General features: G+C 49.9%; 1 protein-coding gene across 5 annotated transcripts in view; it reads left to right on the forward strand.

The window, feature by feature from the left end:
- The window catches only part of GGA1 (golgi associated, gamma adaptin ear containing, ARF binding protein 1), a 138,369-nt gene that overhangs the window by 108,945 nt on the left and 9,126 nt on the right, over positions 1-20,298 (forward strand). For all 5 annotated transcript variants that reach the window (XM_069735942.1, XM_069735941.1, XM_069735944.1 and 2 more), the window contains 5 exons: positions 2,443-2,504; positions 6,533-6,687; positions 8,745-8,932; positions 9,656-9,825; positions 9,904-10,014. In XM_069735942.1, the coding sequence (XP_069592043.1) occupies positions 2,443-2,504; positions 6,533-6,687; positions 8,745-8,932; positions 9,656-9,825; positions 9,904-10,014 (686 nt within the window). The remainder of the gene's footprint in view (positions 1-2,442; positions 2,505-6,532; positions 6,688-8,744; positions 8,933-9,655; positions 9,826-9,903; positions 10,015-20,298) is intronic.

Consider the following 20,298-nt stretch of genomic DNA (forward strand, 5'->3'; position numbering starts at 1 on the left):
TCTCACAATGGCGGTTGTGTGCTGCCTTCTCATCTATCTCCCTGTGGCAGGCTCAGATCCCTGTAGAGGCCTGTCTCCTGTCAGGGTCTCACAATGGCGGCTGTCTGATGCCTTCCCTTCTATCTCCCTGTGGCAGGGCTCAGATCCCTGTAGAGCCGGTCTCTTGTCAGGGTCTCACAATGGCGGCTGTCCGCTGCCTTCCCTTCTCTCTCCCTGTGGCAGGGCTGAGATCCCTGTAGAAACCTGTCTCCTGTCAGGGACTCACAATGGCGGCTGTCTGCTGCCTTCCCTTCTATCTCCCTGTGGCAGGGCTCAGATCCCTGTGGCCTGTCTCCTGTCGGGGTCTCACAATGGCGGTTGTCTGCTGCCTTCCCTTCTATCTCCCTGTGGCAGGGCTCAGATCCCTGTAGAAACCTGTCTCCTGTCAGGGTCTCACAATGGCGTCTGTCTGCTGCCTTCCCTTCTATCTCCCTGTGGCAGGGCTCAGATCCCTGTGGCCTGTCTCCTGTCAGGGTCTCACAATGGCGGCTGTCCGCTGCCTTCCCTTCTATCTCCCTGTGGCAGGGCTCAGATCCCTGTGGCCTGTCTCCTGTCAGGGTCTCACAATGGCGGCTGTCTGCTGCCTTCCCTTCTATCTCCCTGTGGCAGGCTCCGATACCTGTGGCCTGTCTCCTGTCAGGGTCTCACAATGGTGGCTGTCTGCTGCCTTCCCTTCTCTCTCCCTGTGGCAGGGCTCAGATCCCTGTAGAGGCATGTCTCCTGTCAGGGTCTCACAATGGCGGCTGTCTGCTGCCTTCCCTTCTATCTCCCTGTGGCAGGCTCCGATCCCTGTGGCCTGTCTCCTGTCAGGGTCTCACAATGGTGGCTGTCTGCTGCCTTCCCTTCTCTCTCCCTGTGGCAGGGCTCAGATCCCTGTAGAAACCGGTCTCCTGTCAGGGTCTCACAATGGCGGCTGTCTGCTGCCTTCCCTTCTATCTCGTGACTTTCCGAGAAGCAGTCATTGGCTGACTGCATGGTCAATACTCCTTCCCATAAAACTCACTTAAACCTTTGCTGATGTTGACCCTGTAAGAAAACTCACAATTAAGTAAGACAAGCAAAGAAATGGGAATAACATAGGAAAAACCACATACATTGAAAATGCAGAAATAACGTAATAACAAAAATACTTCTATCTCAGACACTTTGATAGAGCAAAACTAAGCACATCAAACTCCATAAGAGACATATTACCTTTGCTGATGATTTTTTTATGTTGGCAGTGTAATAATTTTATTTCCATAGCACCAACATATTCTGCAGCACTTTACATTTTAGAGGGGACTTGTACAGACAATAAAGGACATCACAGAATAACAATAATCACATAAATCACCACATACAGGAGCAGTGAGGACCCTGCTCGCAAGCTTACAATCTGAGGAATTAGGGGAGACACGAAAGGTGGATGGTAACAATTATTTTCTTTGTTCTGACCAGCCATAATGTAATAAAATGAGTGTTCATGTAAAGCTGCATGAACCAGTTATCAGCCAGAATGTGTAGCAGTACAGACACAGAGGGCTATTAACTGCATAAAGCGTGTGAGAACATGATACAAGGAACCTGGTTATGGTAAAAGATATTGAATGGGCCACACAGGGATAGTTAGGTTAATGCATTGAGGCGGTAGGCCAGTCTGAACAAATGCATTTTCAAGGCACGCTTAAAACTGTGGGGATTAATCGTATTAACCTGGGTAGTGCATTCCAAAGAATCAGCGCAGCATGTGTAAAGAGACGGGAGTGGGAGGTTCTGATTATTGAGGATGCTAACCTCAGGTCATTAGGGGAGGGCACGGGTATGGTGGTAGGCTGAGACCAGGGAGGAGATGTAGGGTGGTGCTGAGCCACGGAGGGCACGGGTAGGGTGGTAGGCTGAGACCAGAGAGGGGATGTAGGGTGGTGCTGAGCCATGGAGGGCACAGGTAGGGTGGTAGGCTGAGACCAGGGAGGGGATGTAGGGTGGTGCTGAGCCATGGAGGGCACGGGTAGGGTGGTAGACTGAGACCAGAGAGGAGATGTAGGGTGATGCTGAGCCATGGAGGGCACCGGTAGGGTGGTAGGCTGAGACCAGAGAGGAGATGTAGGGTGGTGCTGAGCCATGGAGGGCACGGGTAGGGTGGTAGACTGAGACCAGAGAGGAGATGGAGGGTGGTGCTGAGCCATGGAGGGCACGGGTAGGGTGGCAGACTGAGACCAGGGAGGAGATGTAGGGTGGTGCTGAGCCATGGAGTGCTTTGTTAGGGATAAAAAGTCTCGGCTCTAAATCCAGAGAATGAGCTGTGAAGTTGGTAAGTGGAGCTGCACATGATGTCCAGGTTTTGGCCGGATGGATGAGTGGCAATAATCTGTAAAAAGATGATACTGACTGCCATTCTCTTTTCTGCTTTATATTATCTAGGATTAAACGACCCCGTTCCCCCTTCACAGACTCGGGAATCTTCGTCATGGAATAGCTTTCAGGTAATAATCATAATCATTTTTATCTCTATAGCACCAACATATTCTGCAGCACTTTACAATTCAGAGGGGACTTCTACAAAACAAATAAGACATTACAGAGTAACACATAGTTCAACACATACCTAGAGGAGTGAGGACCATGCTGCTCTCTGCTTACAGTCTATGAAGAAATAGGGGAAACGAAGAAGGTAAAAAAGTGCTCGTCATGTATGGTCCAGCCATGATTATAATGGATAGTTGCATTCGCTGCATGAACCGGTGACCAGTATACACATAAAGTGCTACAGAGTGCATGGAGGCTGTGGAAACAGACGATAGGAGGGACCAGATTCTGAGTACAAGTTGGAAGGAAGAACAGAGAATAATTATATTAGTGAGGTGAAATGATAGGCCAGTCGAAAATATTTGTTTTTTTAGAGCATCATACTGGGAATTAACTGGATTGTTTGGGGCAGTACATTCCAGAGAACTGGTGCAGCATGAGAGAAGTCCTGGTCAGTCTTAAATCATTAGCAAAACAAGAAGGAAGAGAACAGTGGTAAACAGAGCTGAGGGAGGGGATGTAGGGCATTGCAGAACTGTGGACAGCTTTGTAGTGAGAGTGATGAACTTGTGTAGTACTCCGTCACGGATGGGTAGGCAGTGCAATGACTGGCACAAAGTGGAGGCTTTGGTATTGGCTGTTGCATTCAGGTTACATTGTAGAGGAGAGAATTTAGTAAGAGGGAGACCGATTAGTAGAGGGTTGCGCGCGTGATCGTGTATAGGGGTGAAGGAAAGGTCTGAGTCACATATAACCCCAAGCGAGCGTGCTGCTGGGGAGGGAGTAATGGTAGAACCATACACTGAAATGGCAATATCTGGTATAAGTAGGTTAGTGGATTAGGGAAACACGAGGAGTTCAGTATCAATTTTAAGTAGAGGGACGACATAATGTTTTAGACCACGGACAGGCAATCACTGGTATTTTGTAGTAATGCAGGGGGGATATCAGTGGAAGACATGTGTAACTGGGTGTCATCAGCATAGAGATGATACTGAAAATCTGCTTTTGGTTTGTACAATATGAGCAGTGTATAAAGAAAAGCGGAGGAGACATAGGACTGAATCCCGAGGGACTCTGATAGTAAGAGAAGGGGACCTAGGACTGAACCCTGAGGAACCCTGACAGTAAAAGGAGGGGACCTAGGACTGAACTCTGAAGAACCCCCCACAGTAAGAGGAGAGGACCTAGGACTGAACTCTGAGGAACCCTGACAGTAAGAGAAGGGGACCTAGGACTGAACTCTGAGGAACCCCGACAGTAAGAGGAGAGGACCTAGGACTGAACCCTGAGGAACCCTGACAGTAAAAGGAGGGGACCTAGGACTGAACTCTGAGGAACCCTGACAGTAAGAGAAGGGGACCTAGGACTGAACCCTGAGGAACCCTGACAGTAAAAGGAGGGGACCTAGGACTGAACCCTGAGGAACCCTGACAGTAAAAGGAGGGGACCTAGGACTGAACTCTGGGGAACCCTGACAGTAAGAGGAGAGGACCTAGGACTGAACTCTGGGGAACCCTGACAGTAAGAGGAGAGGACCTAGGACTGAACTCTGGGGAACCCTGACAGTAAAAGGAGGGGACCTAGAACTGAACTCTGAGGAACCCTGACAGTAAGAGGAGAGGACCTAGGACTGAACTCTGGGGAACCCTGACAGTAAAAGGAGGGGACCTAGGACTGAACTCTGAAGAACCCCCCACAGTAAGAGGAGAGGACCTAGGACTGAACTCTGAGGAACCCTGACAGTAAGAGGAGGGGATGTAGGACTGAACTCTGAGGAACCCTGACAGTAAGAGAAGGGGACCTAGGACTGAACCCTGAGGAACCCTGACAGTAAAAGGAGGGGACCTAGGACTGAACTCTGAGGAACCCTGATAGTAAAAGAAGGGGACCTAGGACTGAACTCTGAGGAACCCTGACAGTAAGAGAAGGGGACCTAGGACTGAACCCTGAGGAACCCTGACAGTAAAAGGAGGGGACCTAGGACTGAACTCTGAGGAACCTTGACAGTAAAAGGAGGGGACCTAGGACTGAACTCTGAGGAACCCTGACAGTAAAAGGAGGGGATGTAGGACTGAACTCTGAGGAACCCTGATAGTAAGAGAAGGGGACCTAGGACTGAACCCTGAGGAACCCTGACAGTAAAAGGAGGGGACCTAGGACTGAACTCTGAGGAACCCTGACAGTAAAAGGAGGGGATGTAGGACTGAACTCTGAGGAACCCTGACAGTAAGAGAAGGGGACCTAGGACTGAACTCTGAGGAACCCTGACAGTAAAAGGAGGGGACCTAGGACTGAACAATGAGGAACCCTGACAGTAAAAGGAGGGGATGTAGGACTGAACTCTGAGGATCCCTGACAGTAAGAGAAGGGGACCTAGGACTGAACTCTGAGGAACCCTGACAGTAAGAGGAGAGGACCTAGGACTGAACTCTGAGGAACCCTGACAGTAAAAGGAGGGGACCTAGGACTGAACTCTGAGGAACCCTGACAGTAAGAGAAGAGGACCTAGGACTGAACTCTGAGGAACCCTGACAGTAAAAGGAGGGGACCTAGGACTGAACTCTGAGGAACCCTGACAGTAAAAGGAGGGGACCTAGGACTGAACTCTGAAAAACCCTGACAGTAAAAGGAGGGGACCTAGGACTGAACTCTGAGGAACCCTGACAGTAAAAGGAGGGGATGTAGGACTGAACTCTGAGGAACCCTGACAGTAAGAGAAGGGGACCTAGGACTGAACTCTGAGGAACCCTGACAGTAAGAGAAGGGGACCTAGGACTGAACTCTGAGGAACCCTGACAGTAAGAGAAGGGGACCTAGGACTGAACTCTGAGGAACCCTGACAGTAAAAGGAGGGGACCTAGGACTGAACTCTGAGGAACCCTGACAGTAAAAGGAGGGGATGTAGGACTGAACCCTGAGGAACTCTGACATTAAAAGGAGTGGGCCTAGGAGTGAACCCTGATGACCCTAGACAGTAAGAGGAGGGGAATGTAGACCTGAGTCCTGAGGAACCCAGCAATAAGAGGAGGGAGGTAGGACTGAACCCTGAGGAACCCTGAAACTAAGGGAAAGAGGAGGAGGAGAAGAATAGCTGGCAAATGAGAGACAGCAGGACTGGTCATAAAAGTAAGAGGAGGACCAAGAGAGTGTGGAGCATAGTGAGGAGGAGCTGGTGATCTGCGGTGTCAGATGCTGCATAGAGATCCCGGAGAATCAGAATGGATCAGGGACCAATAGAAGTAGCTGTTAGTAGATTGTTATTGACTTTAAGTGCAATTTCAGTAGTGTGAGGAGCGAAAACCAAATTGTGAAGGGTCAAGAAAAGCGATATTTAAGATATCTGACAAGAGTGGACCAAGCGTTTCAGGAATTCAGATGAATGGGACATTAGGGACCGGTCTCTAGGTAGCAAAGCAGATCTGGTTGAGTGATGGTTTTTTAGCAAAGGGTATTTGACTGCATTTTTTTGAAGGATGAGGGAAAGATACCTGACCAAAGTGAGAGCTTAGATAATTTAGTTAGGTGAGTAGTGAAAGAAAGAGCAGGTGAGGGAATAGGATGACCGGTAGTAGGGTGAGAAGAAGTGAGGAGCCTGTGAATGTCTTTTTCTGTGATCGGTTCAAAGGTATGGAGGGAAGACGATACATGACATTAATTAATTTGGGAAAAATGTTCATGTCTGATGTAATGACAAGAAAATGAGCAGACAGGGAGCCGCAGCATGTTCACACAGGCGTACAATTGTTCTGGGCCCAATCACCTTTTCATTGGCCTGTCAGTATTTTCTGGGAGATTGTGATTTATTGTGGAAGTATCGGTGTCTTGAACCTTCCAGTGTATTAGTTCTATTAGAACGTATATACCGATAGTTCTGTGCAGAGTGGATCTGTCACTCTGTAGTCATGTCTTGTTTTGGGACTTTTGATATGATCACTTTTTGCAGGGCACACAGTCATTATACCATAATTTCAATATTTTTCAGTCTTCAGAATCTGAACCAAACAATGAAGCTGCTGAGAAGTTCCCAACCATTGTACAGAACGCAGCACCGTCTACCAAAGCTTTAGAGGAGCTAGACCTACTGGGAAAGACACTGCTACAGCAATCGCTGCCTCCCAATGCCCTGCACATGCCCTGGTGAGATTAGCCCTGCCCTAATGGCTGCTCCTACCCTGATTGTCTCCTCGTGGGCAGGCTCATGTCTCTGTATGTCAGCATGTTACCCTATTTTATGTTCGCTGTTAGTGACCGCTGTGGGAAGTGTCGCTGCAAATTTTTCTCTCATAGATACTTAGCAGAGTTTTTAAAAAAAGTGTCCAAGACGTCCCATGTGCGTGCCTGCCTGTGTGTGTGTGTGTACGCATGCATGCATACATGTGTGTATGCACCTGCGTATATGCCTGTGTGTGTGTGCGCGCCTGCGTGTGTGTGCGTGCATGCATACGTGTTCGCCTGCGTACATGCCTGTGTGCTCTCCTGTGTGCATGTATACGTGTGTTCGCATGCGTACATGCCTGTGTGCGCTCCTGTGTGCATGCATACGTGTGTTCGCCTGCGTACATGCCTGTGTGTGTGCGCCACTGCGTACATGCCTGTGTGTGCGTGTGTGTGCCTGCATGCATACGTGTGTGTGTGTGTGTGTGTGCCTGATTGTGTGCAAATGCATGCATATGTGTGTGCGCCTGCGTACATGCATACGTGTTCGCCTGCGTACATGCCTGTGTGTGTGCGCGACTGCGTATATGCCTGTGTGTGCGCGCCTGCGTGTGTGCACGTGCATGCATACGTGTGTGCTCCTGCGTACATGCCTGTGTGCTCTCCTGTGTGCATGCATACGTGTGTGTTCGCCTGCGTACATGCCTGTGTGCGTTCCTGTGTGCATGCATACGTGTGTGTTCGCCTGCGTACATGCCTGTGTTCGCTCCTGTGTGCATGCATACGTGTGTTCGCCTGCGTACATGCCTGTGTTCGCTCCTGTGTGCATGCATACGTGTGTTCGCCTGCGTACATGCCTGTGTGCGCTCCTGTGTGCATGCATACGTGTGTGTTCGCCTGCGTACATGCCTGTGTGCGTTCCTGTGTGCATGCATACGTGTGTGTTCGCCTGCGTACATGCCTGTGTTCGCTCCTGTGTGCATGCATACGTGTGTTCGCCTGCATACATGCCTGTGTGCGCTCCTGTGTGCATGCATACGTGTGTGTTCGCCTGCGTACATGCCTGTGTTCGCTCCTGTGTGCATGCATACGTGTGTGTTCGCCTGCGTACATGCCTGTGTTCGCTCCTGTGTGCATGCATACGTGTGTTCGCCTGCCTACATGCCTGTGTGTGTGCGCCACTGCGTACATGCCTATGTGTGTGCGTGTGTGCCTGCATGCATACGTGTGTGCGCCTGCATGCATACGTGTGTGTGTGTGCCTGATTGTGTGTGCGAATGCATGCATACGTGTGTTCGCCTGCGTACATGCATACGTGTTCGCCTGCGTACATGCCTGTGTGTGCGCGTCTGCGTACATGCCTATGTGTGTGTGCCTGATTGTGTGTGCGCATGCATACGTGTGCGCCTTCGTACATGCATACGTGTTTGCCTGCGTACATGCCTGTGTGTGTGCGTGTGCCTGATTGTGTGTGCACCTGCGTACATGCCTCTGTGCGCTCCTGTGTGCATGCATACGTGTGTGTGCCTGCGTGCATATGTACGTACGTGCGTGCATGGACGAATATGGAGTAAGGAGGGGTGGGCATTTAGTTTCCTACAATGTATCAGGAACATGTAGCCGTTGGTAATCAGGAGTGAACCCCGATGTAATGGCCGCTCTTGCTGCAGCTTTCGGCCTCCTGTTAATAATCTGCGGGCTTGGCCTCGTGACTTGCCCAGACCTCGGTGTGCACGTCAGCTTGCTTGTTTGTTGGCTCTCTGCTTGTATCCTTGGGCCATTTAGAAGTCATATCATCACATTCTCTTTGTGCCGGTCCCTTCGGGGATCTATAAAGCTTTATCTTGATGGATTTGTCTTTTTATAAGCTTAAATCTACAATGAAACTATCAGCAAATGTATAGAAATCTATGAACCTCGGTCCGCGAGGACTCTGTGGTGTAACAGGAGCTTTATCCATTTACATTCAACCTTCATCTCTAGTAGAAGAGAAGGCCTCGCTGTGCTCCCTCAGGACCATATGACTTGTCTCATTTCAGGGAAAAGATCCAGCATAAGCCGACTCTGCGAGATCTACAGAGTAAAGCTCCTCCGTCTGCACCGCTGGTGCCACAGCCCTCTGCACAGGGAGATCTGACGTCCTTCGCTGCTCCAGGGCAGATGTCCCCCACAACATCCGAAGCCTCCCTTAATGCGGTCACCGTGCCTCTGGAGTCTATCAAACCAAGTACGGATCAGTAAGCAGTAGACAGGGATGGAATCTCTTCTTTTTCCAGTTTATGCTTTATATAGGGTATATAGACACTCTAGTGGGGGCTTTCTTAGGCTACTTTCACACTAGCGTCGGAATCTCCCCGTCGCAATGTGTCGGGCAGAGATTCTGACACTAGCGTTTGATGCACTGCACAACGGGTGCAGCGGATGCATTTCTCCGGCACATCCGCTGCCCCATTGTGAGGTGCGGGGAGGTGGGGGCGGAGTTCCGGCCGCGCATGCGCGGTCGGAAAAAGCGGTCCGTCAGGAGCAAAAAACGTTACATTTAACGTTTTTTGCTCCCGGCGGTCCGCCACAACACGGCGCAACCGTCGCACGACGGTTGCAACGTGTGGCAAAGTGTCGCAATGCGTCGCTAATGTTAATCTATGGGGCAAAAACGCATCCTGCAAACAACTTTGCAGGATGCGTTTTTTGCCATAAACGACGCATTGCGACGTCTGGCAAAAACCGCCAGTGTGAAAGTAGCCTTACTCTGGACCTCCCATCCGCTAGAAGCCCAGCTTTGCTCTGCCATTTAGTACAACGTTTTCCTGCTGTACATCATGGTGGCAGCTTGTACTCTTGAAGGCCTTTCTGTGGAAAGACCCTTTAACTCTGTGACTTATCAGTCTGCATTTTTCTGTTTTTGGTCTGCACTCCGTGCACACTTGTCGGCTGTTTTCCTTGTTTGCAGGTAATATCCTTCCCGTCACAGTGTACGACCAACGTAGTTTCCGTGTGCTCTTCCACTTTGCTCAGGGCGCTCCAGCAGGGAGACCGGATGTCCTGGTGGTTGTGATCTCCATGTTAAGTACAGCCCCACTCCCTGTCACCGGCATCAGTTTTCAGGCTGCTGTCCCTAAGGTAGGATGGGATGTTCCATAAATTATTATTGCTGCACACAAACCTAGGTTTATCGATAATAATTCTCTCTTCTTGTAGACCATGAGGGTAAAGTTGCAGCCGGCGTCTGGCTCTGAACTTCCGGCATTCAACCCAATCCTGCCTCCATCTGCTGTCACTCAGGTGCTGCTGCTGGCCAATCCCACACAGGTAAAATGCTGTCACCAGCACCAGCGACAAACAGAGCAGTCAGTAAATGGCAGCACCGAGATACAGATCAGTCAGTAAGTGGCACCAATGACATACAGACCAGTCAGTAAGTGGCACCACCGAGATACAGAGCAGTCAGTAAGTGGCACCAGCGACAAACAGAGCAGTCAGTAAGTGGCACCACCGAGATACAGAGCAGTCAGTAAATGGCACCACCGAGATACAGAGCAGTCAGTAAGTGGCACCAGCGACAAACAGAGCAGTCAGTAAGTGGTACCACCGAGATACAGAGCAGTCAGTAAGTGGCACCAGCGACAAACAGAGCAGTCAGTAAGTGGCACCACCGAGATACAGAGCAGTCAGTAAGTGGCACCACTGAGATACAGAGCAGTCAGTAAATGGCAGCACCGAGATACAGATCAGTCAGTAAGTGGCACCAATGACATACAGACCAGTCAGTAAGTGGCACCACCGAGATACAGAGCAGTCAGTAAGTGGCACCAGCGACAAACAGAGCAGTCAGTAAGTGGTACCACCGAGATACAGAGCAGTCAGTAAGTGGCACCAGCGACAAACAGAGCAGTCAGTAAGTGGCACCACCGAGATACAGAGCAGTCAGTAAGTGGCACCACTGAGATACAGAGCAGTCAGTAAGTGGCACCACCGAGATACAGAGCAGTCAGTAAGTGGCACCACCGAGATACAGAGCAGTCAGTAAGTGGCACCACCGAGATACAGAGCAGTCAGTAAGTGGCACCACCGAGATACAGAGCAGTCAGTAAGTGGCACCAATGACATACAGACCAGTCAGTAAGTGGTACCACCGAGATACAGACCAGTCAGTAAATGGCACCACCGAGATACAGAGTAGTCAGTAAATGGCACCACCGAGATACTGAGCAGTCAGTAAGTGGTACCACCGAGATTCAGAGCAGTCAGTAAGTGGCACCACCGAGATTCAGAGCAGTCAGTAAGTGGCACCAATGACATACAGACCAGTCAGTAAATGGCACCACCGAGATACAGAGTAGTCAGTAAATGGCACCCCCGAGATTCAGATCAGTCAGTAAGTGGCACCACCGAGATACAGAGCAGTCAGTAAGTGGCACCAATGACATGCAGACCAGTCAGTAAGTGGTACCACCGAGATACAGACCAGTCAGTAAATGGCACCACCGAGATACAGAGTAGTCAGTAAATGGCACCACCGAGATACAGAGCAGTCAGTAAGTGGCACCACCGAGATACAGAGCAGTCATTAAGTGGCACCACCGAGATACAGAGCAGTCAGTAAGTGGCACCACCGAGATACAGAGTAGTCAGTAAATGGCACCACCGAGATACAGAGCAGTCAGTAAATGGCACCACCGAGCTACAGAGCAGTCAGTAAGTGGCACCACCGAGATACAGAGCAGTCAGTAAATGGCACCACCGAGATACAGAGCAGTCAGTAAGTGGCACCACCGAGATACAGAGCAGTCAGTAAGTGGCACCACTGAGATACAGAGTAGTCAGTAAATGGCAGCACCGAGATACAGATCAGTCAGTAAGTGGCACCAATGACATACAGACCAGTCAGTAAGTGGCACCACCGAGATACAGAGCAGTCAGTAAGTGGCACCAGCGACAAACAGAGCAGTCAGTAAGTGGTACCACCGAGATACAGAGCAGTCAGTAAGTGGCACCAGCGACAAACAGAGCAGTCAGTAAGTGGCACCACCGAGATACAGAGCAGTCAGTAAGTGGCACCACTGAGATACAGAGCAGTCAGTAAGTGGCACCACCGAGATACAGAGCAGTCAGTAAGTGGCACCACCGAGATACAGAGCAGTCAGTAAGTGGCACCACCGAGATACAGAGCAGTCAGTAAGTGGCACCACCGAGATACAGAGCAGTCAGTAAGTGGCACCAATGACATACAGACCAGTCAGTAAGTGGTACCACCGAGATACAGACCAGTCAGTAAATGGCACCACCGAGATACAGAGTAGTCAGTAAATGGCACCACCGAGATACTGAGCAGTCAGTAAGTGGTACCACCGAGATTCAGAGCAGTCAGTAAGTGGCACCACCGAGATTCAGAGCAGTCAGTAAGTGGCACCAATGACATACAGACCAGTCAGTAAATGGCACCACCGAGATACAGAGTAGTCAGTAAATGGCACCCCCGAGATTCAGATCAGTCAGTAAGTGGCACCACCGAGATACAGAGCAGTCAGTAAGTGGCACCAATGACATGCAGACCAGTCAGTAAGTGGTACCACCGAGATACAGACCAGTCAGTAAATGGCACCACCGAGATACAGAGTAGTCAGTAAATGGCACCACCGAGATACAGAGCAGTCAGTAAGTGGCACCACCGAGATACAGAGCAGTCATTAAGTGGCACCACCGAGATACAGAGCAGTCAGTAAGTGGCACCACCGAGATACAGAGTAGTCAGTAAATGGCACCACCGAGATACAGAGCAGTCAGTAAATGGCACCACCGAGCTACAGAGCAGTCAGTAAGTGGCACCACCGAGATACAGAGCAGTCAGTAAATGGCACCACCGAGATACAGAGCAGTCAGTAAGTGGTACCACCGAGATAGAGTAGTCAGTAAGTGGTACCACCGAGATACAGAGTAGTCAGTAAGTGGCACCACTGAGATACAGAGTAGTCAGTAAATGGCACCACCGAGATACAGAGCAGTCAGTAAATGGCACCACCGAGCTACAGAGCAGTCAGTAAGTGGCACCACCGAGATACAGAGTAGTCAGTAAATGGCACCACCGAGATACAGAGCAGTCAGTAAATGGCACCACCGAGCTACAGAGCAGTCAGTAAGTGGCACCACCGAGATACAGAGCAGTCAGTAAATGGCACCACCGAGATACAGAGCAGTCAGTAAGTGGTACCACCGAGATACAGAGTAGTCAGTAAGTGGCACCACCGAGATACAGAGTAGTCAGTAAATGGCACCACCGAGATTCAGATCAGTCAGTAAGTGGCACCACCGAGATACAGAGCAGTCAGTAAGTGGCACCAATGACATACAGACCAGTCAGTAAGTGGTACCACTGAGATACAGACCAGTCAGTAAATGGCACCACCGAGATACAGAGTAGTCAGTAAATGGCACCACTGAGATACAGAGCAGTCAGTAAATGGCAGCACCGAGATACAGATCAGTCAGTAAGTGGCACCAATGACATACAGACCAGTCAGTAAGTGGCACCACCGAGATACAGAGCAGTCAGTAAGTGGCACCAGCGACAAACAGAGCAGTCAGTAAGTGGCACCACCGAGATACAGAGCAGTCAGTAAGTGGCACCAGCGACAAACAGAGCAGTCAGTAAGTGGCACCACCGAGATACAGAGCAGTCAGTAAGTGGCACCACTGAGATACAGAGCAGTCAGTAAATGGCAGCACCGAGATACAGATCAGTCAGTAAGTGGCACCAATGACATACAGACCAGTCAGTAAGTGGCACCACCGAGATACAGAGCAGTCAGTAAGTGGCACCAGCGACAAACAGAGCAGTCAGTAAGTGGTACCACCGAGATACAGAGCAGTCAGTAAGTGGCACCAGCGACAAACAGAGCAGTCAGTAAGTGGCACCACCGAGATACAGAGCAGTCAGTAAGTGGCACCACTGAGATACAGAGCAGTCAGTAAGTGGCACCACCGAGATACAGAGCAGTCAGTAAGTGGCACCACTGAGATACAGAGTAGTCAGTAAATGGCAGCACCGAGATACAGATCAGTCAGTAAGTGGCACCAATGACATACAGACCAGTCAGTAAGTGGCACCACCGAGATACAGAGCAGTCAGTAAGTGGCACCAGCGACAAACAGAGCAGTCAGTAAGTGGTACCACCGAGATACAGAGCAGTCAGTAAGTGGCACCAGCGACAAACAGAGCAGTCAGTAAGTGGCACCACCGAGATACAGAGCAGTCAGTAAGTGGCACCACTGAGATACAGAGCAGTCAGTAAGTGGCACCACCGAGATACAGAGCAGTCAGTAAGTGGCACCACCGAGATACAGAGCAGTCAGTAAGTGGCACCACCGAGATACAGAGCAGTCAGTAAGTGGCACCACCGAGATACAGAGCAGTCAGTAAGTGGCACCAATGACATACAGACCAGTCAGTAAGTGGTACCACCGAGATACAGACCAGTCAGTAAATGGCACCACCGAGATACAGAGTAGTCAGTAAATGGCACCACCGAGATACTGAGCAGTCAGTAAGTGGTACCACCGAGATTCAGAGCAGTCAGTAAGTGGCACCACCGAGATTCAGAGCAGTCAGTAAGTGGCACCAATGACATACAGACCAGTCAGTAAATGGCACCACCGAGATACAGAGTAGTCAGTAAATGGCACCCCCGAGATTCAGATCAGTCAGTAAGTGGCACCACCGAGATACAGAGCAGTCAGTAAGTGGCACCAATGACATGCAGACCAGTCAGTAAGTGGTACCACCGAGATACAGACCAGTCAGTAAATGGCACCACCGAGATACAGAGTAGTCAGTAAATGGCACCACCGAGATACAGAGCAGTCAGTAAGTGGCACCACCGAGATACAGAGCAGTCATTAAGTGGCACCACCGAGATACAGAGCAGTCAGTAAGTGGCACCACCGAGATACAGAGTAGTCAGTAAATGGCACCACCGAGATACAGAGCAGTCAGTAAATGGCACCACCGAGCTACAGAGCAGTCAGTAAGTGGCACCACCGAGATACAGAGCAGTCAGTAAATGGCACCACCGAGATACAGAGCAGTCAGTAAGTGGTACCACCGAGATAGAGTAGTCAGTAAGTGGTACCACCGAGATACAGAGTAGTCAGTAAGTGGCACCACTGAGATACAGAGTAGTCAGTAAATGGCACCACCGAGATACAGAGCAGTCAGTAAATGGCACCACCGAGCTACAGAGCAGTCAGTAAGTGGCACCACCGAGATACAGAGTAGTCAGTAAATGGCACCACCGAGATACAGAGCAGTCAGTAAATGGCACCACCGAGCTACAGAGCAGTCAGTAAGTGGCACCACCGAGATACAGAGCAGTCAGTAAATGGCACCACCGAGATACAGAGCAGTCAGTAAGTGGTACCACCGAGATACAGAGTAGTCAGTAAGTGGCACCACCGAGATACAGAGTAGTCAGTAAATGGCACCACCGAGATTCAGATCAGTCAGTAAGTGGCACCACCGAGATACAGAGCAGTCAGTAAGTGGCACCAATGACATACAGACCAGTCAGTAAGTGGTACCACTGAGATACAGACCAGTCAGTAAATGGCACCACCGAGATACAGAGTAGTCAGTAAATGGCACCACTGAGATACAGAGCAGTCAGTAAGTGGCACCACCGAGATACAGAGCAGTCAGTAAGTGGCACCACCGACATACAGAGCAGTCAGTAAGTGGTACCACCGAGATACAGAGCAGTCAGTAAGTGGCACCACCGAGATACAGAGCAGTCATTAAGTGGCACCAATGACATACAGACCAGTCAGTAAATGGCACCACCGAGATACAGAGCAGTCAGTAAGTGGCACCAATGACATACAGACCAGTCAGTAAATGGCACCACCGAGATAGAGTAGTCAGTAAATGGCACCACCGAGATTCAGATCAGTCAGTAAGTGGCACCACTGAGATACAGAGCAGTCAGTAAGTGGCACCACCGAGATACAGAGCAGTCAGTAAGTGGCACCACTGAGATACAGAGCAGTCAGTAAGTGGCACCAATGACATACAGACCAGTCAGTAAGTGGTACCACCGAGATACAGACCAGTCAGTAAATGGCACCACCGAGATACAGAGCAGTCAGTAAGTGGCACCACTGAGATACAGAGCAGTCAGTAAGTGGCACCAATGACATACAGACCAGTCAGTAAGTGGTACCACCGAGATACAGACCAGTCAGTAAATGGCACCACCGAGATACAGAGCAGTCAGTAAGTGGCACCACCGAGATACAGAGCAGTCAGTAAGTGGTACCACCGAGATACAGAGCAGTCAGTAAGTGGTACCACCGAGATACAGAGTAGTCAGTAAGTGGCACCACCGAGATACAGAGCAGTCAGTAAGTGGCACCACCGAGATACAGAGCAGTCAGTAAGTGGTACCACCGAGATACAGAGCAGTCAGTAAGTGGCACCACCGAGATACAGAGCAGTCAGTAAGTGGTACCACCGAGATACAGAGCAGTCAGTAAGTGGTACCACCGAGATACAGAGCAGTCAGTAAGTGGCACCACCGAGATACAGAGCAGTCAGTAAGTGGTACCACCGAGATACAGAGCAGTCAGTAAGTGGCACCACCGAGATACAGAGCAGTCAGTAAGTGGCACCACCGAGATAGAGTAGTCAGTAAATGGCACCACCGAGATACAGAGCAGTCAGTAAGTGGCACCAATGACATACAGACCAGTCAGTAAATGGCACCACCGAGATACAGAGTAGTCAGTAAATGGCACCACCGAGATTCAGATCAGTCAGTAAGTGGCACCACCGAGATACAGAAGCAGTCAGTAAGTGGCACCACCGAGATACAGACCAGTCAGTAAATGGCACCACCTAGATACAGAGTAGTCAGTAAATGGCACCACCGAGATACAGAGCAGTCAGTAAGTGGCACCACCGAGATACAGAGCAGTCAGTAAGTGGTACCACCGAGATACAGAGCAGTCAGTAAGTGGTACCACCGAGATACAGAGTAGTCAGTAAGTGGCACCACCGAGATACAGAGCAGTCAGTAAGTGGCACCACCGAGATACAGAGCAGTCAGTAAGTGGCACCACCGAGATACAGAGCAGTCAGTAAGTGGCACCAATGACATACAGACCAGTCAGTAAATGGCACCACCGAGATACAGAGTAGTCAGTAAATGGCACCACCGAGATACTGAGCAGTCAGTAAGTGGCACCACCGAGATACAGAGTAGTCAGTAAATGGCACCACCGAGATTCAGATCAGTCAGTAAGTGGCACCACCGAGATACAGAGCAGTCAGTAAGTGGCACCACTGAGATACAGAGCAGTCAGTAAGTGGCACCAATGACATACAGACCAGTCAGTAAGTGGTACCACCGAGATACAGAGCAGTCAGTAAGTGGCACCACCGAGATACAGAGCAGTCATTAAGTGGCACCAATGACATACAGACCAGTCAGTAAATGGCACCACCGAGATACAGAGCAGTCAGTAAGTGGCACCACCGAGATACAGAGCAGTCAGTAAGTGGCACCACCGAGATACAGAGTAGTCAGTAAATGGCACCACCGAGATTCAGATCAGTCAGTAAGTGGCACCACCGAGATACAGAGCAGTCAGTAAGTGGCACCACTGAGATACAGAGCAGTCAGTAAGTGGCACCAATGACATACAGAGCAGTCAGTAAGTGGCACCAATGACATACAGACCAGTCAGTAAGTGGTACCACCGAGATACAGACCAGTCAGTAAATGGCACCACCGAGATACAGAGTAGTCAGTAAATGGCACCACCGAGATACAGAGCAGTCAGTAAGTGGCACCACCGAGATACAGAGCAGTCAGTAAGTGGTACCACCGAGATACAGAGCAGTCAGTAAGTGGTACCACCGAGATACAGAGTAGTCAGTAAGTGGCACCACCGAGATACAGAGCAGTCAGTAAGTGGCACCACCGAGATACAGAGCAGTCAGTAAGTGGTACCACCGAGATACAGAGCAGTCAGTAAGTGGTACCACCGAGATACAGAGTAGTCAGTAAGTGGCACCACCGAGATACAGAGCAGTCAGTAAGTGGTACCACCGAGATACAGAGCAGTCAGTAAGTGGCACCACCGAGATACAGAGCAGTCAGTAAGTGGCACCAATGACATACAGACCAGTCAGTAAGTGGCACCACCGAGATACAGAGTAGTCAGTAAGTGGTACCACTGAGATACAGAGCAGTCAGTAAGTGGCACCACCGAGATACAGAGTAGTCAGTAAATGGCACCACCGAGATACAGAGCAGTCAGTAAGTGGCACCACCGAGATACAGAGCAGTCAGTAAGTGGCACCACCGAGATAGAGCAGTCAGTAAGTGGCACCACCGAGATACAGAGTAGTCAGTAAATGGCACCACCGAGATACAGAGCAGTCAGTAAGTGGCACCAATGACATACAGACCAGTCAGTAAATGGCACCACTGAGATACAGAGCAGTCAGTAAGTGGCACCACCGAGATACAGAGCAGTCAGTAAGTGGCACCAATGACATACAGACCAGTCAGTAAGTGGCACCACCGAGATACAGAGCAGTCAGTAAGTGGCACCACCGAGATACAGAGTAGTCAGTAAATGGCACCACCGAGATACAGAGCAGTCAGTAAGTGGCACCACCGAGATACAGAGCAGTCAGTAAGTGGCACCACCGAGATACAGAGTAGTCAGTAAATGGCACCACCGAGATACAGAGCAGTCAGTAAGTGGCACCACCGAGATACAGAGCAGTCAGTAAGTGGCACCACCGAGATACAGAGTAGTCAGTAAATGGCACCACCGAGATACAGAGCAGTCAGTAAGTGGCACCAATGACATACAGACCAGTCAGTAAATGGCACCACCGAGATACAGAGCAGTCAGTAAGTGGCACCACCGAGATACAGAGCAGTCAGTAAGTGGCACCACCGAGATACAGAGTAGTCAGTAAATGGCACCACCGAGATACAGAGCAGTCAGTAAGTGGCACCACCGAGATACAGAGCAGTCAGTAAGTGGCACCACCGAGATACAGAGCAGTCAGTAAGTGGCACCACCGAGATACAGAGTAGTGAGTAAATGGCACCACCGAGATACAGAGCAGTCAGTAAGTGGCACCAATGACATACAGACCAGTCAGTAAATGGCACCACCGAGATACAGAGCAGTCAGTAAGTGGCACCACCGAGATACAGAGCAGTCAGTATGTGGCACCACCGAGATACAGAGCAGTCAGTAAGTGGCACCAATGACATATAGACCAGTCAGTAAATGGCACCACCGAGATACAGAGCAGTCAGTAAGTGGTACCACCGAGATACAGAGCAGTCAGTAAGTGGCACCACCGAGATACAGAGCAGTCAGTATGTGGTACCACCGAGATACAGAGCAGTCAGTAAGTGGCACCACCGAGATACAGAGCAGTCAGTAAGTGGCACCAATGACATACAGACCAGTCAGTAAGTGGCACCACCGAGATACAGAGTAGTCAGTAAATGGCACCACCGAGATACAGAGCAGTCAGTAAGTGGCACCAATGACATACAGACCAGTCAGTAAATGGCACCACCGAGATACAGAGCAGTCAGTAAGTGGCACCACCGAGATACAGAGCAGTCAGTAAGTGGCACCACCGAGATACAGAGCAGTCAGTAAGTGGCACCAATGACATACAGACCAGTCAGTAAGTGGCACCACCGAGATACAGAGTAGTCAGTAAATGGCACCACCGAGATACAGAGCAGTCAGTAAGTGGCACCAATGACATACAGACCAGTCAGTAAATGGCACCACCGAGATTCAGATCAGTCAGTAAGTGGCACCACCGAGATACAGAGCAGTCAGTAAGTGGCACCACCGAGATACAGAGCAGTCAGTAAGTGGCACCAATGACCATGACAATTTGGAATGCACTACCTAGGTTAATACGATTAATCCCCAATTCCCACAGTTTTAAGCGTGCCCTAAAAACTCATTTGTTCAGACTGGCCTACCGCCTCAATGCATTAACCTAACGATCCCTGTGTGGCCTATTTATAATAAAAAAAAAAAAAAAAAAAAAGGTTCCTCGCATCATGTTCTCATACACTTTATGTAGTTAATAGCCCTCTGTGTCTGTACTGCTACATACTTAGGCAGTTAACTGGTTCATGCAGCTTTACATGAACACCTGAGCCTTACACTATGGCCGGTCCGAATAACTAAAGCAATTGTTACCATCCACCTCTCGTGTCTCCCCTTTTCCCCATAGTTTGTAAGCTTGCGAGCAGCAGGGCCCTCATTCCTCCTGGTATCTGTTTTGAACTGTATTTCTGTTATGCTGTAATGTCTATTGTCTGTACAAGTCCCCTCTATAATTTGTAAAGCGCTGCGGAATATGTTGGCGCTATATAAATAAAAATTATTATTATTATTATTATACAGGCCAGTCAGTAAATGGCACCACCGAGATACAGAGCAGTCAGTAAGTGGCACCACCGAGATACAGAGTAGTCAGTAAATGGCACCACCGAGATACAGAACAGTCAGTAAGTGGCACCACCGAGATACAGAGCAGTC

This window comes from Ranitomeya imitator, chromosome 8 (assembly GCF_032444005.1).
Source record: "Ranitomeya imitator isolate aRanImi1 chromosome 8, aRanImi1.pri, whole genome shotgun sequence".
NCBI lineage: Eukaryota > Metazoa > Chordata > Amphibia > Anura > Dendrobatidae > Ranitomeya > Ranitomeya imitator.